Here is a 24,598-nt window from a genome sequence, read left to right on the forward strand (position 1 = left end):
GGCCCCATGCGCCTTTCTAAATCTTCCTCCATCATTGTATTTTTTTGAGTGCTAATATACTCACTTGGAGAGGCACTCACGCTCTCCAAGGAGGCTGCGCGGGTGTTATGCAGCTTTTGTTGCCCTTAGTCGCCTTTTACGACACCCTAGGCGTAGGAAGGGGTGGTCCTATTCTACTCTGCCGGGAACCACACGGCATTTATTATTATTATTATTATTATTATTATTATTATTATTATTATTATTAATAAGCTATGAACACGTTCTGGGGTTGTTACTTTACGATTAAGTAAATGTGTTCATTGATTTAGTACATTTTTTTTTATTTTTTTATAAAAATATATTCTTATTCGTAATCGTAAATAAAATTTATTTAACTTTAAGAGGTTAAGTCACCCCGCTCACTTCACCTTACATCCAGTTCCGTTCATACGTTGATGATCTCCCTCAATGAGATCTGCAACTTACAGTATGCCTGCACTTGCTTTATAAAGGTTTGGTATAATTTTACGGTCATGTACATCAGTTGCAACAGCCGAAGCTGAGGAATTAAAGTCGGGAATATTGTCAAGTTTAATGTAAAAAAGCACACAAAGTCCTATTGGTGTATTTTGTGACTTAAAAGCTTTTGATTGTGTCGATAATTCCAGTCGCGTGTTAAAGCTGACACACACACACATACACCCTTTTTTAAGGCTAAATACTGATACAGTTGTCTAGTTCAGTAGCATTTCGATAGTAGGGAATGATCAGCTAACAGTATAACAGGTTATCCCATCCAGCTGCACTACTAGAATATCGTATCCACACATGATATGACAGTCTTCAGAGGATAGATCACAGTGACCCTGAGAGTTTCAAAAATCACGTTTGAATTTTGGCTTGAATGGACAAAATTTTTGAAGTTATACTTCTTTTAGCACGTTAGGGAAAATGATGAGAGTAAATTTTAGAATGCGCGCGCACACCGTCACGAAGAACCGACACCCTGAAGTTAGCTAGTCAACGAAGCAACGTCGGTGACGTAAAATTAGCTAGCCAAAGAAGTATTACTTCTTATAAAAATATATGTCGCCGCGGACGCTTATCGGACTTCAATATATAAGCTTTATTTTAAATTGTATAATTGTATTTGCTTGCAAACGAAAAAAAACCGACTTCAATTACATCGACAAGTAATACAACGTAAGTGGACGCAAACAATTGCACTAGTCGTCACTATGATTTTCGAGAATTCCCCTCGATTTCTCTGAGATTCCATCATCAGATCTTAGTTTTCTGATCATAGCACCACCCTTGGGATATCTCCTTTCCAACAAAAAAAGAATTATCAAAATCGGTTCATAAATGACGAAATTATCCCTGAAATACATATAAACATACACATACAACATATATATATATACATACGGTCAAATTAAGTCAGTTAATAATTTGCAAAGTGCATATTTAAAGTTAAATTTAAGTTTAAGTAGTATGAGATTTCATTTTCATACTATTTTCATTAGTTATTTTTAATGACAGTAGTTTAAAAATAAATTAAAAATCTACCAACAAAATCTATAATACTTTGTTGTAAATACCTCCATTAAATCTTTATTTGATTTCATTTTGTTTTTACCTTTAACTTATTAAGCAAAAATGCAAATGAAAGCAAAATGAAGTAGCACTATGGATAGTGATAGCAAGCAGACTTAACTGAGGTCAACGGTTCTGCCGTTGTTATGCTAACGAGGTAGCAAATTTTATATATATAAAAACCAATTTATAAATCTATAAAAAATATTTAAAAATGGGTGTGAATTTTTTATTATCTTATTATGTATCCATAATAAATATACATAGTCTGATCATGAATACTGTAACAATTAAAAATAAACAAAATATTACATTTGAATTTAGAATATATCACTTTTTTATATAATTGATTCATGCCATTAAATTGTAAACTATTATATTTTGTGATAAATGGCAATCAAAGGAGTAAGGGAAATAATTCGAAGAAATCCTGGCCGAAAGCAAAAAAGTTATTTCGGGAGACGAAGATATCACCTAGAACCATATCACGTATTTCAAAAGATGGCTTAAGACTTGCGGCCTATAAGAGAAGCACTGGTGATTTCTTAATTGATAATTTAAGAAGAATAGGGTGGTGAAATCAAAGCAACTACTTAAGCGGCACGCAAAAATTTTGTTTACCGATGATTTTTTAGCAATTGAGCAATATTTTTAAATGAAAATTGACCGAATTTATGCTCGAAGCTCTAAAGAAGCTTCCCAATTAGTTAACAGAATACAACGGGTACCGGGTAAACGGATTATTATTATTTTTTTATTTATAAGGAAAATATACAGCTTGTAATTATACATATGAATCTTAAAAACTAGAAAATACATAAGCCAATTATGCTTTTACTAATTACTCGTAACAAATATTAGTTGGGAAAACATTAAAATTGTACAAATTAATACAAATTTAGTTTTTTTTGTTATCACAACATTGTATTTTTTTTTTTTGGTACATAGAGGAGCCCATTTACGGGTGATATCCAGGATGCCCGGGTAGGCATTCCTAGACCGTATGTCGGCTTAGCACTTCGGGGTGCAATACCGACCAAAACCACTGCGAGAGTTTTCAGCCGCATTAGTTGGAGGGTCCCGGATCTGCAGGCAACAGGATCCCTCCAGCGACAGGCTGGCCTCGGCGAAAAGACCAGACTAGTCCTCCATGGCGACTGTCCGGCTCACCTCTGAACAATCCCGAGGACGCCATGTCTAGCAGGACCGGGTTCCCACCCCGGCCCGACACGGGCACAGGGGCGTTACTGGAAGCGCATTAAGTAGCGCCTCCTAGGCACCCCCGTTCGTCGCCTTGTCACCAGAGGCCTTGTCGGTGGCCCCCTCTCGCATCCGCTCGTCATTCTCCTTCTGGGACTCACAACATTAAATACGAAATAAAAATTAGAGCAATAATATCTTGTGACAATTACAGTTTATTTTAATTGCTCGACGACAGTTTTAAATTTATTAGATTTTAAATAAAAAATGTCTAGCATATTATAATTATTATTATACAGTCCACAGGCCCTAACGACAAATCGATTCAAAGCATAGTCAGTTCTGCAGAATGGAATAGCAAATGTATAAGTTCGGTTTGATCGCGGACTATATTTAGGACAATTTGAGCGTATTCGTTTAAAAAATATGGTGAATCAATATGGTTATTTGAAATCTTATACAGAAAAATGATATTCACATCGATTTTCAAGGGCTATTAATGTTCTATGTGGATATATCTTAAACTTATATTTGAGTAGCTTACAGAATTTATCTTGAATACCTTGAAGCATATGCTTATATTTGTCATATTGCAGATTCCATGTAACAGAAGCATATTCTAGATGTAATCTTACGAGTGCATTGTACAGAATAATAATAGTATTGATATCCTTAAAATCGATGGTTTGGCGAATCAAGAAACCAAACATTTTGAATATTAGAGATTTTGGCGGGGTTTTAGCCATGTAGTGAAAAAGGTATAAAAACATCGACATAAGTATGAAGTCGAATTTTTATTTTATTTTATAAAAACTTTATTATCTTAATGACGAACACAAGAAAATTGATATCGATGTCGTCGTTCGCAAGTTACACGCGTTTCGTGTCACATTTCGGTGATTTATTTTTCATTCACAGAAAATTTTCCACAAAAAATACATTTAACCGTTACACAATAGCGCGCAATCATTAACATCATTTGAAAACAATATAATTAATTATAGCAAGGTGAAGAAAAAAAATATTTATTCTAATTTTATACTCGTCATTGTATTTTTTTTTTTACAATAATTAAGCAAATAATGTAAAGTTCAAATCAAATGGCATGAATATGTGTATATATACATTTTGTTGATGTAATAAATTGTCACACGATTAAGTAAGAAGTAGACGATAATCTATTTGATGAATAGATTATTTGTGTAAATGAAAAACTTTTAATTAATGTCCATACAACAAAACAAATTATAAGTTGTCTGGAAGAGATCGGTCTTTCAGCGATAAGACTGCCTTTGTACATCTTTCATTTTATGTCACAACACTTTTTTTTTATGTTATACAATAAAGAGTATTATTATTATTTATTCAATATATTTTCTTATGCCGCTGTGTGGTTATTACAGTAAGGAATATAGCCACTCTCTCTCTTACCGTTGGTGTCGTAAGAGGCGACTAAGGAATAACACAGTTCCTCTACCAGCTTTGAACTTATAAAGCTGACCGATGGCGGCATAACTATCCAACTGCTGGCTTTTAAATGCACAGGCCGAAAACGGGCAGCAGCGTTTTCGGTGCGACGAAGCCAGCCCTGCGGTGACCAATAACCCTGCCCAGCGTGGTGACTATGGGCAAAACACTTGAGTTCGCACCATTTATGGCACGAATTATTTAAAATTAAATATTATGATATTAATTATATATTAATATATAATTAAATATTATTATTATTATTGTATTCTTTATTTCTTTTAAAACTCATGTAATACTGAACTTCATTATTTCTCTCACTATTAATGAATTTGTAATAATTATTGTAATTATTATCATTATTTAAAATTGAATTATTAATATTAAGCCTCTTTCTTAACTTTTTTTTCTATTATAATACCCGAAAACGTTTTTGCTTAATTGAAATTATTTTGTTTGTCATTCTACAGACTATTGTCATACCGTTTAATTAAAGAATAATATAAAATAAAAATAAAATAAAAAATGTGCATAATATATAAGCAAGCCGTCGTTTATCGTCTACTATCGTCGCTATTGGAAAGTAGCCATTATCAGCATGAGCAAATGGACAAGAGTCCATTATCGTCTCCAGCCGGGTCACGTATCGTACAGAAGCACTGGGCGGTGCCTGAACGCACGGATTTAGTTCATGTTAAATACATTAAGCTCCTGGGGCGGATTGGGATTGAGTCGGCAACGCGCTTGCGATGGTTCTGGTGTTGCAGGCGTCTATAAGCTACGCTTATCTCTTACCACCAGGTGAACCGTACACTTGTTTGCCGACCTATTGATAGAAAAAAAAACATTATTTTTATTATAATCAAGAAAGTAGCCAAATATTTGATCTAGCTTATCTGACACCATTATTAATTACAATTACTTTCAAAAACAAGTATCTGACACACCGAGACCCTAAACATTTTTTTGTTTTTGATAGGTTAAGGGTTGTCACCGGATTTTTAATCTGGATATAAGCTATTATAGATCTCCCCATTGTGCCTCAGATAGCACGTAAAGCTGTCTTAGTTACAAACCATAGACGGAGTGTTCTAAGATAGACATTTGAAACTCAAATGTGTTTTTTTTTTTCATTGGTGATTGTTATAAAAATTAAAATGCAGTGTAATGTATTGTAAGTGTGCCTATGTAATAATAAAAATTATTTTACATTCCCTGTCAACTTATTGTCACCCTAGTTTTGACTGAATTTGAATAGGAAAGAATGATAGGTTAAGTAATAAATTAGCAAGAATTAAAATCCGAAATTAATACTAATGATTAAAATTTATGCACAAATAGTTTATATATATAAGGGATGATATAGAACGTAACGTTACTTTGTTGTTACGTTAGTTGTGCAAGGAGAAGACGTGTTTCGTATAAGTTAATAATTATATTTATAAAGTTTATTCGAGGAAGCGTCTTCTGTTATAGGTACGTTACTATTTATTATCTTTAAAACTGAAAATGCTTATATTAAAAGTTATGCTGTGTGGCTACGGCACCAAAGAATATAGCCACCCCCTCTCTTCCCGTGGGTGTCGTAAGAGGCAACTAAGTGATAACACAGTTACGCTACCACCTTGGAACTTAAAAAGCCGACCGATGGCGGGATAACCATCCAACTACTGGCTTTGAAATACACAGGCTGAAGACGGGCAGCAGCGTCTTAGGTGCGACAAAGCCAGCCCTGCGGTCACCAACCCGCCTGCCCAGCGTAGTGACTATGGGCAACACACATGAGTTCACACCATTTTTGGCGTGAACTTGTGTAGGCCTATGTCCCGCAGTGGACTGTGATAGGCTGAAATGATTACGTTGTATTATAACAGCATAACTTTTCAATGGGTGTACCGATTTTGGTGATTCTTATTTTAATTAAAAGCGGAGGTTTTCCTTGTAAATTTGATCGAGGTCTGATAACTTCTTTTTGAGTGATCTATACTACAATTATAAAGCTGAAGAGTTTGTTTGTTTGCTTTAACGCGCTAATCTCAGGAACTACTTGTCCGATTTAAAAAAAAACTTTCAGTGCTAGATAGATAGAGATCCATTTATGGAGGAAGGCTTTATCACTATACTAATAATTCGGAGGTTAAAGTTAGCGCTAGCCTAAAGTAACTAGTAGTAGGCTTAGCGAGCGTAACTCGCGCCCGGGCACAATACATTTCGAGACATGATATATAATAACAATGTAATTTTTTTAGAAATGGAACCGTCAACGAAAACCTTTGCTGAACCACCAGACGTCGACATGAGTGCCATATCCGGGGATGCGGTTGTGATATCGGGTATGGCCGGGCTGTACCCGGAGTCTCATAGCGTTAAAGAACTCTCACATATTCTTTACAACAAGGTACGCTTCTAATAAAGATCTAAATAAATCTACTATAATCTCTAAGCTTGAGCCCATTGCTCAGTAGTGGGACTTATACAAGCGTTTTCAGTATTTTAAGCACTTGTTTCCCACACGTACAATCTTTTTTATACACCTAGATCGGCAAACAAGCTTACAGCGTATCTGATGGTACGCGATTACCGTAGCTTATAGTCATAGCTAAAAGTCTGGAACACCAGGAGCATCGCAAGCAATGCTCTGGTCACCTTAATTACTACAGGAACATGACACTGCTTGAAAGCAGAATTATTTAGCTGTGATCGTCTGTAAGGTCGAGGTACTTCACCAGTCGGGCTGCTCCAGATTTTGAGCACTCAGTAATGAGTGAGCTAAAGTTAGCTTCACTTCAAAAAACAAGAAAGTTTGGCCGGTCTTGATACTGTGCAACAACTATATTTTAGATAGTATAAGAAAATATTGTCTCATCTAGAGAATAAGGTAAAACTATTGATTGTATATTGATATACGCTTATTAAGACCTAGTAATATGAAAAAACTGATGGAAGTGGGGTGATCATTCGTTCAGATATGTCGAATGATCACCGCATGGCCCCCCAGGTAGTCTATTTTATTTGCTTTTATTAGTACAACATCCAAACCAAGTTGATCACCAACCAATTCACTAACTTATCCTTAAGAGAAGCTCAGCGATAAGCTTAGTATTAAAAAAAAACTATAACGAATCAATTTATAATTTTTTCAGATAAATCCAATAAATCCTGAAAGTAGTCGCTGGAAATATGATCACCCTGAAGTTTCTCAATACATTGGTAAAGTTCCTGAACTCGACTTGTTTGACGCTCAATTCTTCAAAGTACATTACCGTCTAGGTAATAACATGGATGCAATGGGAAGAAAATTCTTGGAACAGACGTTTCAAGCTATATATGACTCCGGTGAGAAAGTTTTTCAAGAGAAACAAAAACTACTTTAATTGCACTAAACATTGAATTAAATCTAACAGGTGACGGTTAACTGATTATTTTCTTGTGTAAAGGTATGAGTCCAAAAGAGCTGGATGGAAAGAAAGTCTGTGTTTACACTGGTACTTGTCTTTCTGAATCTGAGAAGCGTTGCCTTTATGCGGACAAGTCTAGCACTGGTTTGGGTATTGCAGGGTATGTAATAACTTACCGTAGTAAATATATATACCTATATCAAGAGCAAGATATTTAAATATGGCGTCTCTTTGTAGTGAACCTATATCTCATTAATCAGCGTTTCCTTCATCGGTTATTAGTTCCCTTAATATATTGCAGATGCAGTAAAACTATGTTTGCGAACCGTATCTCGTATTGGTTGAATGCCAAAGGTCCATCTATGGCTGTAGACGCGGCCTGCAATAGTTCCACGGGAGCACTCGAACTGGCGTACCAGGCTATCACACGCGGTGAATGTGAAGCAGCTATTGTAGGAGGAGCTAGTTTATGTTTACATCCAGAAACTTCCATTCACTTTGGAAGGTAAGAATTTGGAATTCGGAAGGTAAAAACTAAAGTGTACTCCTTAAAACGGTGTACTGACGCTTAGTGACAGAGTGTCGATTGACAATTCTTTTAGCTGTTCACATAAGATATCAATACATATAATAAACATGTAACTACAACAAAAAGTAAATAAAATGTAATATAACATATTAATGTTTATGGAAACTAATCTCAGAAACAGCTTTTTGATTAATTATAATTTTATTTATTTAATAGAAGATTTTATTCTATTATTCTGATTCGTTATCAATTTTTAAGAATCGCTTATACAAACATTATCTACTCATTTAAATGTTTTTTTTTTTAATATTATTTTGTGATATGCATTTGTGTACTTATGTTGCAAATATATGTATGTATGTTTTTGGGTGTATGTTGTAAGTATTTAATATCTGTATCTATATTCTTACGTATGGTTTACGTAAATTTATTTATGCTCATGATTTTGTATGTTTATCTTAATCTTCTATATGTATTATGTGCTTTTATGTATTTATAATTATACTAGCTGGTACCCGCAACTTCGTTTGCGCAGGTTTAGTAAGTACTTTGAGAAGGTTATTACCTTTTCAATACCGAAATTCATCAAAATTGGTTCTGCGATATAAATTCCAATTTTTTACTGCCAAATGTGCATTAAAAATATACTATTAATTTTTATTATATTTATGGTTCACTGTTTTTGCGATAATGGCTTACTCATAAAAGATAGATACATATATGCTGTCGCAGAGTTTTTTGTAGGACTAATTAAGATAAACATTTCTCTTATACATTATATACGTGTAAGCTCTACAGTTTTTGCAGCGCACGCCAGAATAGCTCACAGATGGCAGATTTTTTCCGACTTACTTGACAATTATCGTTATATTTGGACAGTTCATACATTATCTTTAAAAATTGTAGCCTCAGTGTTATTCTAATGTATAAGCTTTATTATTATAAACTTTCATTAAAATTTATTTAGTAGTTTTTGTGTGAAAGAGGAACAAACATCTATACATCCATACATCTATACATCCATACATCTATACATCCATACATACAAACTTTCGCGTTTATAATATTAGTAGGATTTCTATTTATCTACTTTTACATAATCCCGTACTTTGTTACTAATAATCGCCTTTTACCTGAGGTTGCCTGGAAGAGATTGTTTAAAGCAATAAGACCGCCTTTGTATGCTGTCATTGTAACAACTTTTTGCTTAAATTTTATTTCTGTGCTACTGGTTTTTTTTTTCCTTTTTTTACTACGTAAAAGTGCTTAAATCAGTGATGAAACTGTCAGTTCAGTCAGTCAGTGCGAACCATGTGACCTAATAGCAGAATATCCGGCCGCCCGATTATCCGGCGGAACTTAGCTTTTTGGTGTATCGCACACACACACACACACACTTGCCTTTTTTCCCATGGGGGTCGTAAAAGGCAACCGAGGGATAAACCTGGCTCAAAATCATCAGGGTCCTGGAGAAGGAAAACTTCATTTGAAACCCGGAATGGGGTCTCCGTCAAGCAATCGTGACATAGCTCTAAAATGCGAAAGACTCCTGCAGCCAAACTGGCTCCATACGTATCGACTCGTCGTTCCTGTGGGCTTAGCCAGTGAGGTGCCGCAGAGCTTAGGCAACTCTGCGTTTTCCTGAAGAGTGTCCTAGGCGACACAGTGTCTATTTGACACTGTCTAAATCATCTGCAATAGACGGACTAAGACCAATAATGATGATACTGAATTACTATCCGGTATCCGGCCGTAGGTGGTGACCATGGGCAAAGCACATGAGTTCACGTTATTTTTGGCGTAAACTTGTGGAGGCCAATGTCCAGCAGTGGACTGTATAGGCTGTAATGATGATGATCAGGCCGGATATTACTATCCGGTATCCGGCCGGATAATGAAAACAAGGCCGGATACGCTGGATACCGGATAGTTACCGGATATCCGTTACATCTCTAGTTTAAATATACATATGCAAAAAGTATTAAATAAATAAATTAAAAAAAATAAAAAGATTTTAATTTTGGATATCACGGTAATGGTTAATAGTAGTAAACTCCAGTCGCATGTTGAGGTTGACACATACTTTTTTATTTAATACTGTGTTGCATTAGATATGATAAATGTAAAAGCATTGAAAATTTTATCTTAAGTATAAGCAGTTAAGATGAACATGACATTTAACATTTTTAAATAATTTAATTATAATACCGATCTTTAAATTACTAAACTGTGAAACCAAGGACCTTTAAATATACATGAATCAATTCTCAAACGGCAAATTTCGGGATAAATGTAATATAAAGTATCCCGTTTCCTAGCTTTTCGTACAATATCAAATCGGGGCCAATTTTTATAAATTCATTTGGTCAGGTCAGTTAGTCTCGGTTATAGAGAATCCTACACTACAATTTTTACTTAATCTCCTTACAGTTTTCTAAAAAAATATAGATTTTTTTAAGTTTTATTCATGGTATCGAAGAATTTGAATGTATTAACTTAGTTATTTTCGTTTTTTTTTAGAATCTTGAATTTGAGTACGGACGGTAAAACTAAATCATTCCACAACAACCCCACTGGATGCGTTAAATCTGAAGCTGTAAATATTCTGTTCTTACAAAAAGCAAAAGATGCTCGTAGGTACGTATGATATTACATAATATTAGCGTATGATAGATGTATGCCTCCAACAGGGTTAGTCACAAGCCTCGATCTCCCGCTTTCGCCATCCAGTCACTACCAGCAACCCTCCATCAGTCGGTCCACCTGGCTTGAGGACGTCCGAATCTACACTTGCCGAGCCATAGTTTCAATTCGAGAACCTTCTTACTCCACCAACAATCAACCTCTTGTCTCTCCCGAATGGTCGGCAATCTGCACTCCTCCATATCTTAATATATATAAATCTCGTGTCACAATGTTTGTCCTCAATGGACTCCTAAACTAATTAACCGATTTTAATCAAATTTGCACACCGTATGCAGTTTGATCTAACTTGAAAGATAGGCTATATTTTATTTCGATATATACTCAAGTAAAAAAAAAATAAGGCGGTACGAAGTTCGCCAGATCGGCTAGTAAACTATAAGTGTACGAAGTTTCATACTCCTTTGTCCGCGCAATTTTCGTAAAAAGGGATTCAAAGTGTAATATATAGATTGCTTCACATATTAATACATAGAAATTTATGAAAATATTCACTAATTACGATAAAGTCATTTAAGTTTTTAATATTTATTTTAATGTCCGTGAATTCGTTATTTTGGGTTTTGGCAAATGTGTTTTTTATAACCTCCCATGAGGCTTGGTATTTGTTATAAGAAACTTAACATATTTAATAGAATTAGTTTTTTTTTTGTATCTGAAATTATACATTTCTTTAGAATGTTACAATACTCGTGGTATTTATTTTTGTTATATTTTTTGTTTGAAGCATCAAGTATTATATACATTTGTCTTCTTAGTTTGCTACACTTTTGAACTATGGAAGTTAGTTTGGTCTTCTGCTATATTGTCTGATTTAGGACCTAAGTGAGATCCCGAGCATAGACCTTTCCATAGCTTTCTGAGTGACATGCAATCGGTGGGGTACTTTCACTTCAGCTTGGACTTGAGGCTTGTTCTTATACAAATATTTATTTTCAATCTTTTTGCCTGTCATCCTTGTAGCCTTTTAATTTTGTTATGTTTTTTTAGAATTTACGCTGAGGTAGTGCATGTTAAATGTGAATATACTTCGCTACCGAAAAACGGAAAAAATCCACGGTATGGCTTCTATAGGAACCCTTCAGTTACGGCAAAGTTCATCAAAGACTTCTATGAAAAAGTGAAGGTTAAGCCAGAAGCTGTAGAGTATGTCGAGGCCTTTGGTGCAGGTAACAAATATATTTGTTCATATTTCAGTAACGTGACTCATGAAGGAATAAAAATAATTATCACACATAATTATTTTATTTTTTCATTGTTACAGTTAAATTCAGATTATGAAATAAAGCTTTAGTTAAAATATTCAACGTTAAATATATTATAAAAACCATAAATTATGCGTTTCAATTATGCTCTCTATTGCTGTGACTTACTGATGCTAGTAATAAACTGAACACCAATAATCCGAAATTTGTTTCGAGTATAAATACATTTATTTGTTGTTGGCGTTAGGCTAAACTAATCGCGTCTACTGCATAAAACCGTCCAACAGCCAAATAAACTTGATACATTGTTAACTTAGTATTGAACATTGAATTCAACTAAAATGCTCCGAATTGGAACTATTTACTTATCTCGTAGAACATTATTAATGTTCAATGATAAACAGTTGATGTTGTACTCAGAAATCACGCACTTTTATTTTTTTCATGTTAATAGCCAATGCGGAAGCTGATAAAGCGGAATTAGAAGCAATTGAGGAAGTGTACTGTAATAACCGTAATGATCCGCTTCTGATCGGAAGCGTCACATCCAATATAGGATATGGAGAAGCTGCTTCAGGAATATCAGCTATTACTAAGGTATACACAATTTTATAAGACCTGTCACACATACACTAATTAAAACGTCACGCTTCAGCCTGTAATATCCCACTACTGGGCATAGGCCTCTTTCCCCATGTAGGAGAAGGATCAGAGCTTAATTCACCACGCTGCTCCAATGCGGGTTGGCGGATATATTCCCTACTATGAGTAACGATCGCTATCAGGTGTACATGATAACAACCGGGACCGACGGCTTAACGTGCTCTCCGAGGCACGGTGGGGTGACCCACAAGGACTGCACAAACACCCAGACCACGACAAACACCTGTATGGCCAATACAAATTAAAACGTCACACATAAATACAAAGTCAATGTTAAAAAACGCAATTTATTTCCAATACTAGAGAAGGAGCGAGTGATTAATGTAGAGACATCTACCCATCATTATTTTTCGTAGAAAAATTGCCTAAAATACTGTAGCACGAAACTGTAGTAAACACAAGAAATCGCCACGAAATACGTTTAACTATAGCTGCATAAATAAATGTATCACTTCAGCCTATAGCATACAGATGCTTGATATAGGATTCCCCAAGCGATCATCAATCATCTCGGTCGCCCGCAATACTCAACCTTCCTCTGGTTTTCTATTAAATATTAAAAATATAAATTAAATTTACAGGTTCTTCTTGCATATCATACTGGCAAGATAGCCGCTAATCTGCATTGTGAAGTGCCGCGACAGGACGTGGCAGCTCTGCGCGAGGGACGCATGCGCGTTGTGACTGACCACCAGGAGTTCGGACGAAACTATGCCGCCGTTAATGGAATGTCTGTATCTGGTGTCAACTCACATGTTCTTTTGAAAGGTTACTACAAGCCGAAGGTGAGATGTAATATGTACATTTTATAAATCGTTCAAATAAAAATAATCTTATCATTAAAAATATAGTTCCGTTATCACGTTATTTCAACTAAATCCATTTATATTAAACTTGTGACCCGCCCCGGCTTCGCACGGATGGAATGCATGTGATGCAGGTGACCAGCCCACTGCCACTTCAACTTGCTAATTCTGTGACCTATGTCGGTTACTTTTGTTCTCTCGCGTATAGTTTCATTGCTAATCTTATCTTTGAAAGAAACCCCAAGCATAGTCCGTTCCATTGCACGCTGAGTGACTTTAAACTTGTGTATTAGAACCCCCTCGTCAGTTGTCCACGTCTCGGCACCTTATGTCAAAGCAGACAGGACACATTACTCAAAGACTGTACACACAATACAGTATTCAAGCAATGCGGATTTTTCGAAGTGAAGACTCGACGATGCCTGCCAAACGCCGCCCAGTCCAACCGAATCCTCCTATCAGCTTCCTTCTCGAAATTGTTTCGGGCTAGTTGAATGATGTGGCCAAGGTAGACATAATCCTGAACAACTTCGAGAAGGATACCGTCGACCGATACCGGTCTCGATATGACTTGTTTGTTATACATTACTTTCGTTTTATTCAAATTCATACCGAGACCGACTCGTCGGAGGAAGACTCGTTTAGACCGACCAGCATTTAACCTAGCTCCAGCCGTAGAGCGCGTCCATTATACGTCGCCAGTTGTAGTATTTGGTGGCAGCACTCTCTGCCCCACTGTTACCGCGACTGATTACTGTAAGTGCGGCTTAAAAAATAATTTTAATACCGACTAAAGTACAATTTACGATGAACACAGAATTTGAAAATAATTGTCGCACTGAATAGAACGTTTTGTTTTTAAAAAGATTCCTTTTCGTGTTTAAATAATATCATACAATTTGAATATAACGAAATGATTATTTTGTCGCGCAGAAGAACACATTTTTATCAAATAATAAATGTTATTTTACTCGCTCTCGCTAGAGAGCTCCGATAAACGCATGCGATTTAAATCTGTAATATTCTCGAAAATATTCATTTAAATTACATGCTGTTAAGGGCCATATTGAGGTATATTAAATGCACAATCTATTTAAAGTACTTGATTGGATAAGGATTGATGCCATATTCCTTAAAATCGCTTCGTAAATAAACCATTATTTCTCGTAAAAAGTAAAGGATAAAAAATGGTTATGGTGGATTATCCCTAAGAGATAGACATATAACATTGTGGACTTTTTTGGAAGACCTTTTCAAGGTGTACAATACTGTAGTACATTATTTTGATCCATCTCATAGGGTTCAACCAATGTTTGCAATGTATGCCCAAAAAACTGTTTACTTAGGACATTACATTAGAAACCTCTAAAATTATCAGTGTCTCTCTGCTATACTTGTAGTATGCATATATCTTATATGTAAAATTCTCGTAGTATGCATATATCTTATATATAAATTCTTAGTTATTATACTCCTCCGAAACCTTTGGACAGATTTCTATGAAATTTTGTGAGCATATCGGATAGGTCTGAGAATCAGCCAAAATCTATTTTTCATACCCCTAAATTATAAGAAGGGAGGGGGGGATTAAGGGGGTTAATAACATATATGGCAAAACAACGTTTGCGGGCTCAGCTAGTTATACATATAAACCTTCCTCATGAATCACTCTATCTATTTCGTACATTTTTATCTGGCAGGATCTTACACGCTACAAGTCAAGCATACCGCAGCTGGTCACAATATCGGGAAGACAAGAGTCGTCTGTAAAGAAAATATTTGATGATATAAAAACTCGCCTCGTCGATCCCGAGGAACTGGCGCTGTTCAGAAATATACACAAAATAAACATTTTTGGTCACATGGGTAGAGGATATATGATAATTGGTAAGATATTTTATATATTTTTTTCAATTATAGGTTGTTACTGTAGGACACAGCAGGAATAATTTTCCTGCTTTGTCCTACAGACGTCTATAAGCTACGGTAATGCATTAGGTGAGCCTTAAACTTGTTGGTCGACCTGGTTGTATAAAAAAAAAATCTACAATAACGGTAGCAATACATACAGAAGAATATGGAAAATCATAACACGAAGGGCGAATGTTGTATAGGTGTGGTGTGTATTTTTTCTGAGTCTGTTCCTATGGTAAGAAACTGAATGCTTATTTTACTAACCGACTTCAAAAAAAGGAGGAGGTTACTCAATTCGACCGTATATATATATGTATGTTCGGGGATAACTCCGTCGTTTATGAACCGAGTTTTATAATTATTTTTTATTGGAAAGGAGATATCCTTAGTACCATGATAAGGAAACCAGGATCTGATAATGGTATCCTAGAGAAATCGAAGGAAACTCTCGAAAATCTGCATAAATTTTTACTGGGTGTACCGATTTTAATGATTTTTAATTTAATCGAAAGCCGATGTTTATCATGTGGTCACATTTAAATTTCATCGAGATTTGATTACAACTTTTGAAGTGATCTTTGATAATGCGTATTTACTTGACTATTTTTTCGTCTACCTACGTTGTATTACTTGTCGATATAATTGAAGTCGGTTTTTCTTCGTTTGCCTGCAAACACAATTATGTACAATAATGTGTTAAAAATACATATGCACGTAAATAATACTCATATAGAAATAAATAAATATATCATAAACAGACTCGAGAGAAATTGAACCCACATCCCTCGGAGCACAAAGTAGAGTCTCTGCAAACTACGCCAACGGGCTAGTCAGATTTTATTATATTTATGACACAAGACTTTAGACTAGCCTCATGGGACGGTGTCCTGGCCACTGCCCTGCTTTCTATTCCGGATGTTGTGGATGTATCAGTCGACTGTAATCTATGACACAAGCATTAAGTTGCTTATTTTAGGAACAGATGACCGTGTGTTTACATCAAAGATATTTATTTTACACTTATTTATATAACTAGCTACCCGACTTTAATAGTAATGTTTTTTTTTCATTTTTTTTTTTTAGTTTTAAAACCTTCCGTGGGCTTTAAGGAACATACAAAAAATAAATTAGCCGAATTGGTCGAGCCATTCTCGAGTTATGCGCTTAGCAACATACATTTTTATTTAAATACTAGCTGACCCGGCGAACTTCGAATCGCCTAACACAAACTTTATCGTATGGTATTAAAGTTCAAATTGACTTTTAAGTATTATCACAAATCTTTTGTATGGGAGTATAGAAAAGTGTTGTTTTTAGACTTTTTTAGGAAATTAAAATTTTTTTTTTTTAGACTTTTTTCTCTCCGTAAGAACCATCCTCGTACTTCAAGAAATATTTAAAAAAAAGAATTAGCGAAATCGGTCCAACCGTTCTCGAGTTTTGCGCTTAGCAACACATTGAGCAACTCATTTTTATATTATAGACTAGCTGACCCGGCGAACTTCGTATCGCCTAACAGTGACTTTTAAGTATTATCATAAATCTTTTGTATGGGAGTATAGAAAAGTGTTGTTTTTAGACTTTTTTAGGAAATTTAAATTTTTTTTTTAGACTTTTTTCTCTCCGTAAGAACCATCCTCGTACTTCAAGGAATATTTAAAAAAAAGAATTAGCGAAATCGGTCCAACCGTTCTCGAGTTTTGCGCTTAGCAACACATTCAGCGACTCATTTTTATATTATAGATATAAATTATACATGTAATAATAATTTTGTAACTTACTGAATTACTGACTTCACACGTACGTAAAATTTCATCTTTTATATATCCAATTATTTGTGTTTTAGATACAAACGACAAAAATGAAATAATTAGTGTATCTGAAAAAGTGGATTACTTCAACGACGTCAAACGTCCTCTGTGGTTCGTATACAGCGGTATGGGATCGCAATGGGCGGGCATGGGCGCGCAGCTCATGAGAATACCGATCTTTGCTGCGTCTATTGAACGGTGTGTACCTTTCTAAACACATATCTTATATTTATTATAGCTACTCGTAGAAAAGTTATCAAAGCATAAATTTAGTTTCACTCATAAATTAAAAATTGAATAATTATCTATTGCAGTTGTCGTCGAGTTCTGGAACCTAAAGGAATTGATATAGTCCACATTATAACGTCGCCCGATAAAACTATATTTGACAACATTCTCAACTCGTTCGTTGGAATCGCCGCAGTTCAGATTGGTCTTACCGATATTCTCAGTGAAATGGGAATCTTCCCAGACAACATTATTGGTAATTTCGAACCAGGGTAACCTGGTCTAGGAGTACGTACTAAAGGTTTGATGTATTCAAAAAAAAAAAACAATGAGGTCAGTCCTTGTTAGTCCCTACCGTGCCTCGAAGAGCACATTAAGCTATCGATCCCGGTTGTTATCATAAATACCCGATAGCGATCGTGACTGATAGTAGGGAAAAATCCGCCAACAAAAGTATAGCTTGGTGGATTAAGCTCCAATCCTTCGTAGATTTTACTACATTTTTTGCATCTCCATTTTCGTCCAAGGCTAACAGTAAAATTCCGGATAACTCAATATGGAATTCGTACCAACTGTTCATGATAAATATTTGTAAATTTGAATCTAAAAAAATACATAAATACGTACTCTTATACACTCCAACGAAATCATTAAAGTGCGGAAATGTTAGTTACGATGCGTTTGTTAGTTACGATGCCTAAATTTAAAAACGCAACAGCTTACATCGTTTTTAAAAAATAATTCTATTATTGTCTCAAAAATACTTGCAAAATGTCAAAAAAATTAAAATTTTAAGAACAAATCTTATGCAAAATCTGTATTTTCTCCCAATCTGATTTTTTCTTCGCACAGCACTTTTGATCATAGTTGACATCAAAATGCGACTGAAATCAACCGTAAACCGTAACTCTTTGCATGGTGTTGCGTACTCTTAAACCACGTTACCCTATTACTTTAACAATAACATTAAAATTATATATATATATATATATATATATATATATATATATATATATATATAATAGTGTTCAGGTGAGTTTAGTATTACACGACAACTGCCTGTAACGATTTTATTTAATTTCGATATATATTTTGTAAGTAATTCTAATGTTCTAATACGTTTCAAAAATATTTGTAATACACTGTTGCATTTACATTTTCTTTATTATATATTACTGCAACAAAAATGCCTGCTATGTGGTTACGGCAGCAAAGAATATAGGCACCCCTCTCTTCCCGTGGGTGTCGTAAGAGGCGACTAAGGGATAACACAGTTCCATTACCAACTTGGAACTTAAAAAGCCGACCGATGGCGGTATAACCATCCAACTGCTGGCCCGTCTTCGGTCTGTGTATCTCACACAGGCTAAAGACGGGCAGCAGCGTCTTCGGTGCGACAAAGCTGTGGTCACCAACCCGCCTGCCCAGCGTCGTGACTATTGGCAACACACATGAGTTCATGCCATTTTTTGCGCGAACTTGTGGAAGCCTATGTCCAACAGTGGACTGTGATAGGCTGAAGTGTGAGTGACTGTAAGAAAAGTATATCATATTTTTGTTCGACTTTTCATTTATTTAGGTGTGTTTTTTATCGGAATGTAAACATTTCTATGCAATTTTATTATAAAACTACACCAAATACTCAATTTCGATAATAACTTATCTTTTTATATGTATGGGTTGTCTGGAATAAATGGCTAATTAGGCATAAGTCCGCCTATTGTACTTCACACTCTGTAACTATCTTTTATGCTTTGTTTCTAATGTATTTGTGGTGTACAATAAATTATAAAATAAATAAAAATAATTGCCTTTTAGGTCATAGTGTTGGTGAATTGGGGTGTGCATATGCAGATGGTTGCCTCACAGCTGAAGAGATGATACTATCTGCATATAGTCGAGGATTAGTTTCCCTGCAAACTCCTTTCATAAAAGGATCGATGGCAGCTGTGGGTGTTGGATTCCAACAGGTATGCTTTTTAATTAAACCAAAATAAAGCGTGTTCGTGATTGTATCTATCTATCTTTCTATAACATAAGAAGATATGGTTAACTGTATCGAATTTTTAAAACACCACATGTCATCTTGGTGCATCTTAACATTTTCGGATAATTTATTTTGTAGGTATCGTATTGTTAACTATTTGAATATAATTGATCATTGAGTTATATCTGCGAATAATATTTATAACAGATATCTAAGCTGTGTCCACCAGAGATCGAAGTAGCGTGCCACAATGGCCCCGATTCGTGTACGATCTCCGGACCAGCCGACATCATGAAAGAGTTCGTCGCCGACTTGACGTCGAAGCACATTTTCGCAAAGGAAGTGCCGTGCTCCAACATTGCGTATCACTCGCGCTATATTGCTGAAGCAGGTAACACTGATATTTATAATATGTGTACTGTATAATATAAACAATTATTAATTATTCAATAATATGCTGGTATTACCCACACACTAGGATTATTTTTTCTATTTTATCTTTATAATTTGATAAAAAAGGTTTCACTTTTTTATGTAGGTCCTGGTCTCCTGAAGTATCTAAAAGACGTGATTAAATATCCAAAGCCCAGAAGTGAACGCTGGTTGTCGACATCTGTTCCACAAGAACGGTGGGGTGAACCGTTAGCTAAGTATTCCTCAGCAGAATACCACACCAACAACTTGCTAGTAAATGTCGCATTATAGTATATTTTGTGTCTAGTAAAATAAACTTGATATGGCTATTATCATCAATGACAACTTTTTGTAGAACCCAGTCCTCTTTGAGGAGACGTCAGCTTTGATTCCACCCAACGCTGTGTTAGTAGAAATTGCTCCACACGGTCTTCTACAGGCGATCCTTAAGCGATCGCTGCCAGAATCCTGCAAACATATTCCACTCACGAGACGTGGACACCCAGACAATGCAACATTTTTCCTTGAAGCTGTTGGAAAGTAAATATCTTTGATTGCCTAAAAGTGTAAACCACTAAGTGTGCTTCAACTTCAAGTGTACTGTTTGGTACCAAAACAAAAATGTTTAATTCTACATCCATTTTACAGACTCTATATGGAAGGATATAATCCAAAACTTGAAGCAATTTATCCTAAAATCGAATACCCTGTTTCAACTGGAACACCAATGCTGTCCCACTTGGTGAAATGGGCTCATAATGAACGATGGTAATTATTTACTAAAAAAAAATCTCATTTTTAGAATAAAAATACGATTTATATTTTAAAAAAATGTTAACATATACATTTTGCTTATATAGTTATTTCTTACAGGTTTTTACCATTTCACGTGGCTGCACATAGAAAAACAGCTGCCGCATGTAAATTTGTATTATCAACTCAAGACGATGACAATGAATATTTGAAAGGACACGTCATTAGAGGTAGAGGTTCACTTCAGCCTATTGCCACACTTCACTGCTGCACATGGTCGTCCCCAAGTTTGCGCCTAATATCCCGGTTTCCCTCAATCCTCATCTAGCCACCACCGGCAATCTTACGTATATCGTCGGTCCAGCGGGCCAGAGGAAGTCCCGAATCGCGTTTGCCAAGTTGTTATCTCCACTCCAGGACACGTCTGCTCCATCATATCATCTACATATAGCCTGTTCCATTGTATTTTAAGCAACTTTAAGCTTGAGTTGACTAGTTGTTAAACACAGCTTTCGTTTTGTCTAAATATAAACCGGAACCAGCTGGTCCGGTGGACTAAGTCAGAGGTAGAGCATAGCAGAAAAGTTCCTGCTTAAAATATGGAGCAGCTTGATTGTACCTCGACCTTACAGAAGGTAACAGCTAAATAACACTGTTTTCCAGCAACGTTGTGTTCCTGTTGGTGAGGAAAGTGACTAGAGATCCCCCACACCCCCCACAAATGGCAGCACAAACTACCCCAAGAGAGTAAGGATGTTTTTATTGTTAGCTTGGAAGCATCGGTAGCCCGCGATTTCTGGGGGGGGGGGGGGAATCTGTGCTAAACACATTAACTGCTTGGGGTAAACAAAGCAGTCAGAAGAAGTACTCTTCCACTATGACCCTGGATTTCTGGAACATCAGGGGACTTCATACCAATCTTAACGCCACCCACTACCACCTCCAGACGGTGAAGCCGGCCTTGCTTTTTTTTTACCGAGACACAGAAATCCTCTTCAGCTGATACCTTTTATCTCTGTTGTCCGGGGTACAAATTAAAACACTTTTGTACCGCAGGCTGGAGTTTGCGTGGACTTCAGAAAGGATGTCTGCTTTCGTCACCTTGGCAGTCTTGAAGGTAGGGACCTTTCCATCCTTTGGTTGCGCATAGACAGCGATGATAATTCCCGCGACTGTGCCTGCCTATATAGAACCTCAGCGGTAATGACGAAACAGATTCCGTGCTACAACAGATCCCATCCACAGCGATCACGATACTTGGTGATTCCAACGCCCTCACACTGAGTGGCTCGGCTCGCGTACAACCGACCATGTGATCATCCCGTTGGCATCCCTTCGTTAGTACTACGAACTTGTGCTCCTGAGTTGGTACCCGTCCTTACGCGTCTTTTCCGGTATTGTTATTCATAAGGCTTCGTCCCACGCTCGTGGAAGATAGCTTTAGTGCACCCGATCTCCAAGAAAGGGGATTTAGCGTGGTACCTCGGTGGATAAAGGCATTAAAGAGTTTCGCCAAAGCTTTTAAAGCAGGTCACCCTGCGGCTTGAAAGAGCTCTGTCATAATTCCGTCATCCAACGGGCCCTCCCATTTTTAAACTGCCGAACGCCGCACTAATCTTATTTACTTCGATGTCCGGGATGTCCCCCAAATAATGGCGCAACAATGTTGCACGTGGATCTTTGGTGTCCCCTTCTTCTCTTCCTTCCTGGCTCCTCTTCCTCTCACCACTCTCCTCTCTGCTCGGATCTGAGAGCGTGGAGCAATTGGTTCTGCGCAATATGAGTAGTAAATTCTCTCGTATTAAAGCAGTAGAGATATCTGCGTATAAGTTTCCGTATCGTCTTGGAAAGAGCCTGCAATTCTCGTGAAACTGCCCAACGTGCATCTCGCGCCTCCACCACATCAGATCCAAGACTTCGGAAGAAAGTTTGGACTGTTTCGTTGAATTCGTCGCTGGAAAGTGTCTGCGGCCCAGTGTATCATCTCATCCGCGTCGCTAGTGGTTTCCAGCGAATCGAATCGCTTTGGAGTTCCAGTTGGATCTGCTCGGAGCCATATAGTACTTGGGGCAGTCTAGGTCGCAGAGTAGAAGTAATTTGTTATAGTGTTTTAATTATATTATAATAGAACTACTTCTAATTTATGGACGGTAGTAAAAAAAATCCTGCGCAAATTGGATAATAATATTTACCTACAGTAAATACTATTACGCAATTTGCGTAATAGTAAGCACCTATAGGATTGCTTTTCATTATAATATTTATATAAGAATGTAAATACATCACATCGTGGGCTTCAACAAAACACTAACATTAAGAAAGTATTCTATTACTTATAATTTCTTCATTTATTAATACAATTTGAACTTAATTATTATAATTTAATCTTAAATATCTGTGCATGATTATCAATATACAAAGAATAAATATACTTCGAATATTTTATTTTGATGACTGACTGAGTTCCGTGCTTGCTGTGATACAAGATGTAAAGTTAGATTTTACGTTAAAGACGTCAAATTATTATAATCAATTTAAGTACTGTGTTGCACGCAAAATAGGCGCACTAAGTCGTCGAGTTGCGGAAAATAGCCCGTGGATAATCAATCAATCAAAGTACTGTGTTGATATGTAAACATGTATTAATGATAAAAAAATGATTGCAGAAAAGAATATGTTTCCGTTTGCGGCGGTATTAGTGGCGGTGTGGGATACTTTAGCGATGTCGTTGGGAGTCGAGAAAAAAAATATATCAGTGGAATTCAAAGACGTGCAACAATATTCCCAACTGGTTCTTTACGACCAACGCCAGGTCTCCCTTAGCGTGGCTCTTCATAGAGGCTCTGGGAAATTCGAAGTAATTATTTCAATATGAAGTCGTATTTAGTTAAATCGAATGAACTGAAAAAAAGGAAATTTCGTTAAAATTTCAAAACAGTTTCTTATTTTGGGGTTCGTTAGTACTATGTTTCCCTCTTCAAATACAATACGAGATACAAAAAAAATTCAAAAATAAATTTAATTTACTACGATCGCTATAAACTTAGTAGATCATAATAATTAATATCACCGTAAAAACGTAACATAATATAGACACGTGTTACATTTTCATTACATCGTATATTTTAGGTTTTGAGTAACAAAACAAAAGTCGCAACAGGTTTTGTTATTGAAAAAGGCGACGAAGAAATGGTACCCGCCACAACCCAATCTGATGAAACCATGGTTTTAGATTCAAATGACATTTATCATCTATTTCATTCAAGAGATTATAATTATTCGTAAGTTTTTAATGGAATATATTATAAAAATATAATAAATATATAATATATAAAATGGAATATATAATAAATTATTATTAAAAGTAAATATCAAGTCATTCAAATTACTACTTAATTTACAATTCAATTACTTTTTCTACAATATCAAACAATTCATTGTTCACTAAATCGATTTAATAAATTTTTTAAATAATGTGTTTTAAAAAACAAAATTTTAAATGTATTTTTTTTTTTGTTACAGAGGCGAATTTCGTTGTATCTATAATGCTAATCAATCTTTGGATGAAGCTAATATTCTGTGGAAAGATAATTGGATTACTTTTATCGACGGCTTGATTCAACTAAATACGCTCAGACGAAACAACGAATCAGTTTCCCAACTGCACACAATAAAAAAAATTGTTATCGATGTCCAAAATCACTTAGGACATAAAAAAATATTAAACGATGGAACAACAGTCATGAAGGCTACATTCAGTGAAAATAACGATAGCATCAGGTGCGTTATTAGAAGCTGTAAGTTATTATATATTTGATGCAAATCGACTTTAATTGAGGTAGGGCCCAGTAAGAAATATCTTGCTCAAAATCTGGAGCAGCCCGGCTGGGAAAGTACCTCATCCTTACAGAAGATCACAGCTGAACAATAATTCTTTAAAGC

At 35.8% G+C, this 24,598-nt stretch overlaps 1 protein-coding gene across 1 annotated transcript in view; it reads left to right on the forward strand.

Moving 5' to 3' along the window:
• The first annotated feature begins 6,496 nt into the window (after positions 1 to 6,496).
• Positions 6,497 to 24,598, forward strand: part of LOC123663604 (fatty acid synthase-like) — a 34,378-nt gene continuing 16,276 nt past the window's right edge. The window contains exons 1-20 of the mRNA XM_045598276.1: positions 6,497 to 6,643; positions 7,389 to 7,581; positions 7,683 to 7,803; positions 7,945 to 8,148; positions 10,693 to 10,809; positions 11,866 to 12,044; positions 12,535 to 12,677; positions 13,325 to 13,528; positions 15,250 to 15,436; positions 17,310 to 17,472; positions 17,589 to 17,758; positions 19,321 to 19,472; positions 19,697 to 19,880; positions 20,028 to 20,176; positions 20,259 to 20,443; positions 20,552 to 20,671; positions 20,777 to 20,886; positions 23,323 to 23,513; positions 23,786 to 23,937; positions 24,179 to 24,436. Of these exons, the coding sequence (XP_045454232.1) occupies positions 6,497 to 6,643; positions 7,389 to 7,581; positions 7,683 to 7,803; positions 7,945 to 8,148; positions 10,693 to 10,809; positions 11,866 to 12,044; positions 12,535 to 12,677; positions 13,325 to 13,528; positions 15,250 to 15,436; positions 17,310 to 17,472; positions 17,589 to 17,758; positions 19,321 to 19,472; positions 19,697 to 19,880; positions 20,028 to 20,176; positions 20,259 to 20,443; positions 20,552 to 20,671; positions 20,777 to 20,886; positions 23,323 to 23,513; positions 23,786 to 23,937; positions 24,179 to 24,436 (3,329 nt within the window). The remainder of the gene's footprint in view (positions 6,644 to 7,388; positions 7,582 to 7,682; positions 7,804 to 7,944; positions 8,149 to 10,692; positions 10,810 to 11,865; positions 12,045 to 12,534; positions 12,678 to 13,324; positions 13,529 to 15,249; positions 15,437 to 17,309; positions 17,473 to 17,588; positions 17,759 to 19,320; positions 19,473 to 19,696; positions 19,881 to 20,027; positions 20,177 to 20,258; positions 20,444 to 20,551; positions 20,672 to 20,776; positions 20,887 to 23,322; positions 23,514 to 23,785; positions 23,938 to 24,178; positions 24,437 to 24,598) is intronic.

Source organism: Melitaea cinxia, chromosome 20 (assembly GCF_905220565.1).
Source record: "Melitaea cinxia chromosome 20, ilMelCinx1.1, whole genome shotgun sequence".
Lineage (NCBI taxonomy): Eukaryota > Metazoa > Arthropoda > Insecta > Lepidoptera > Nymphalidae > Melitaea > Melitaea cinxia.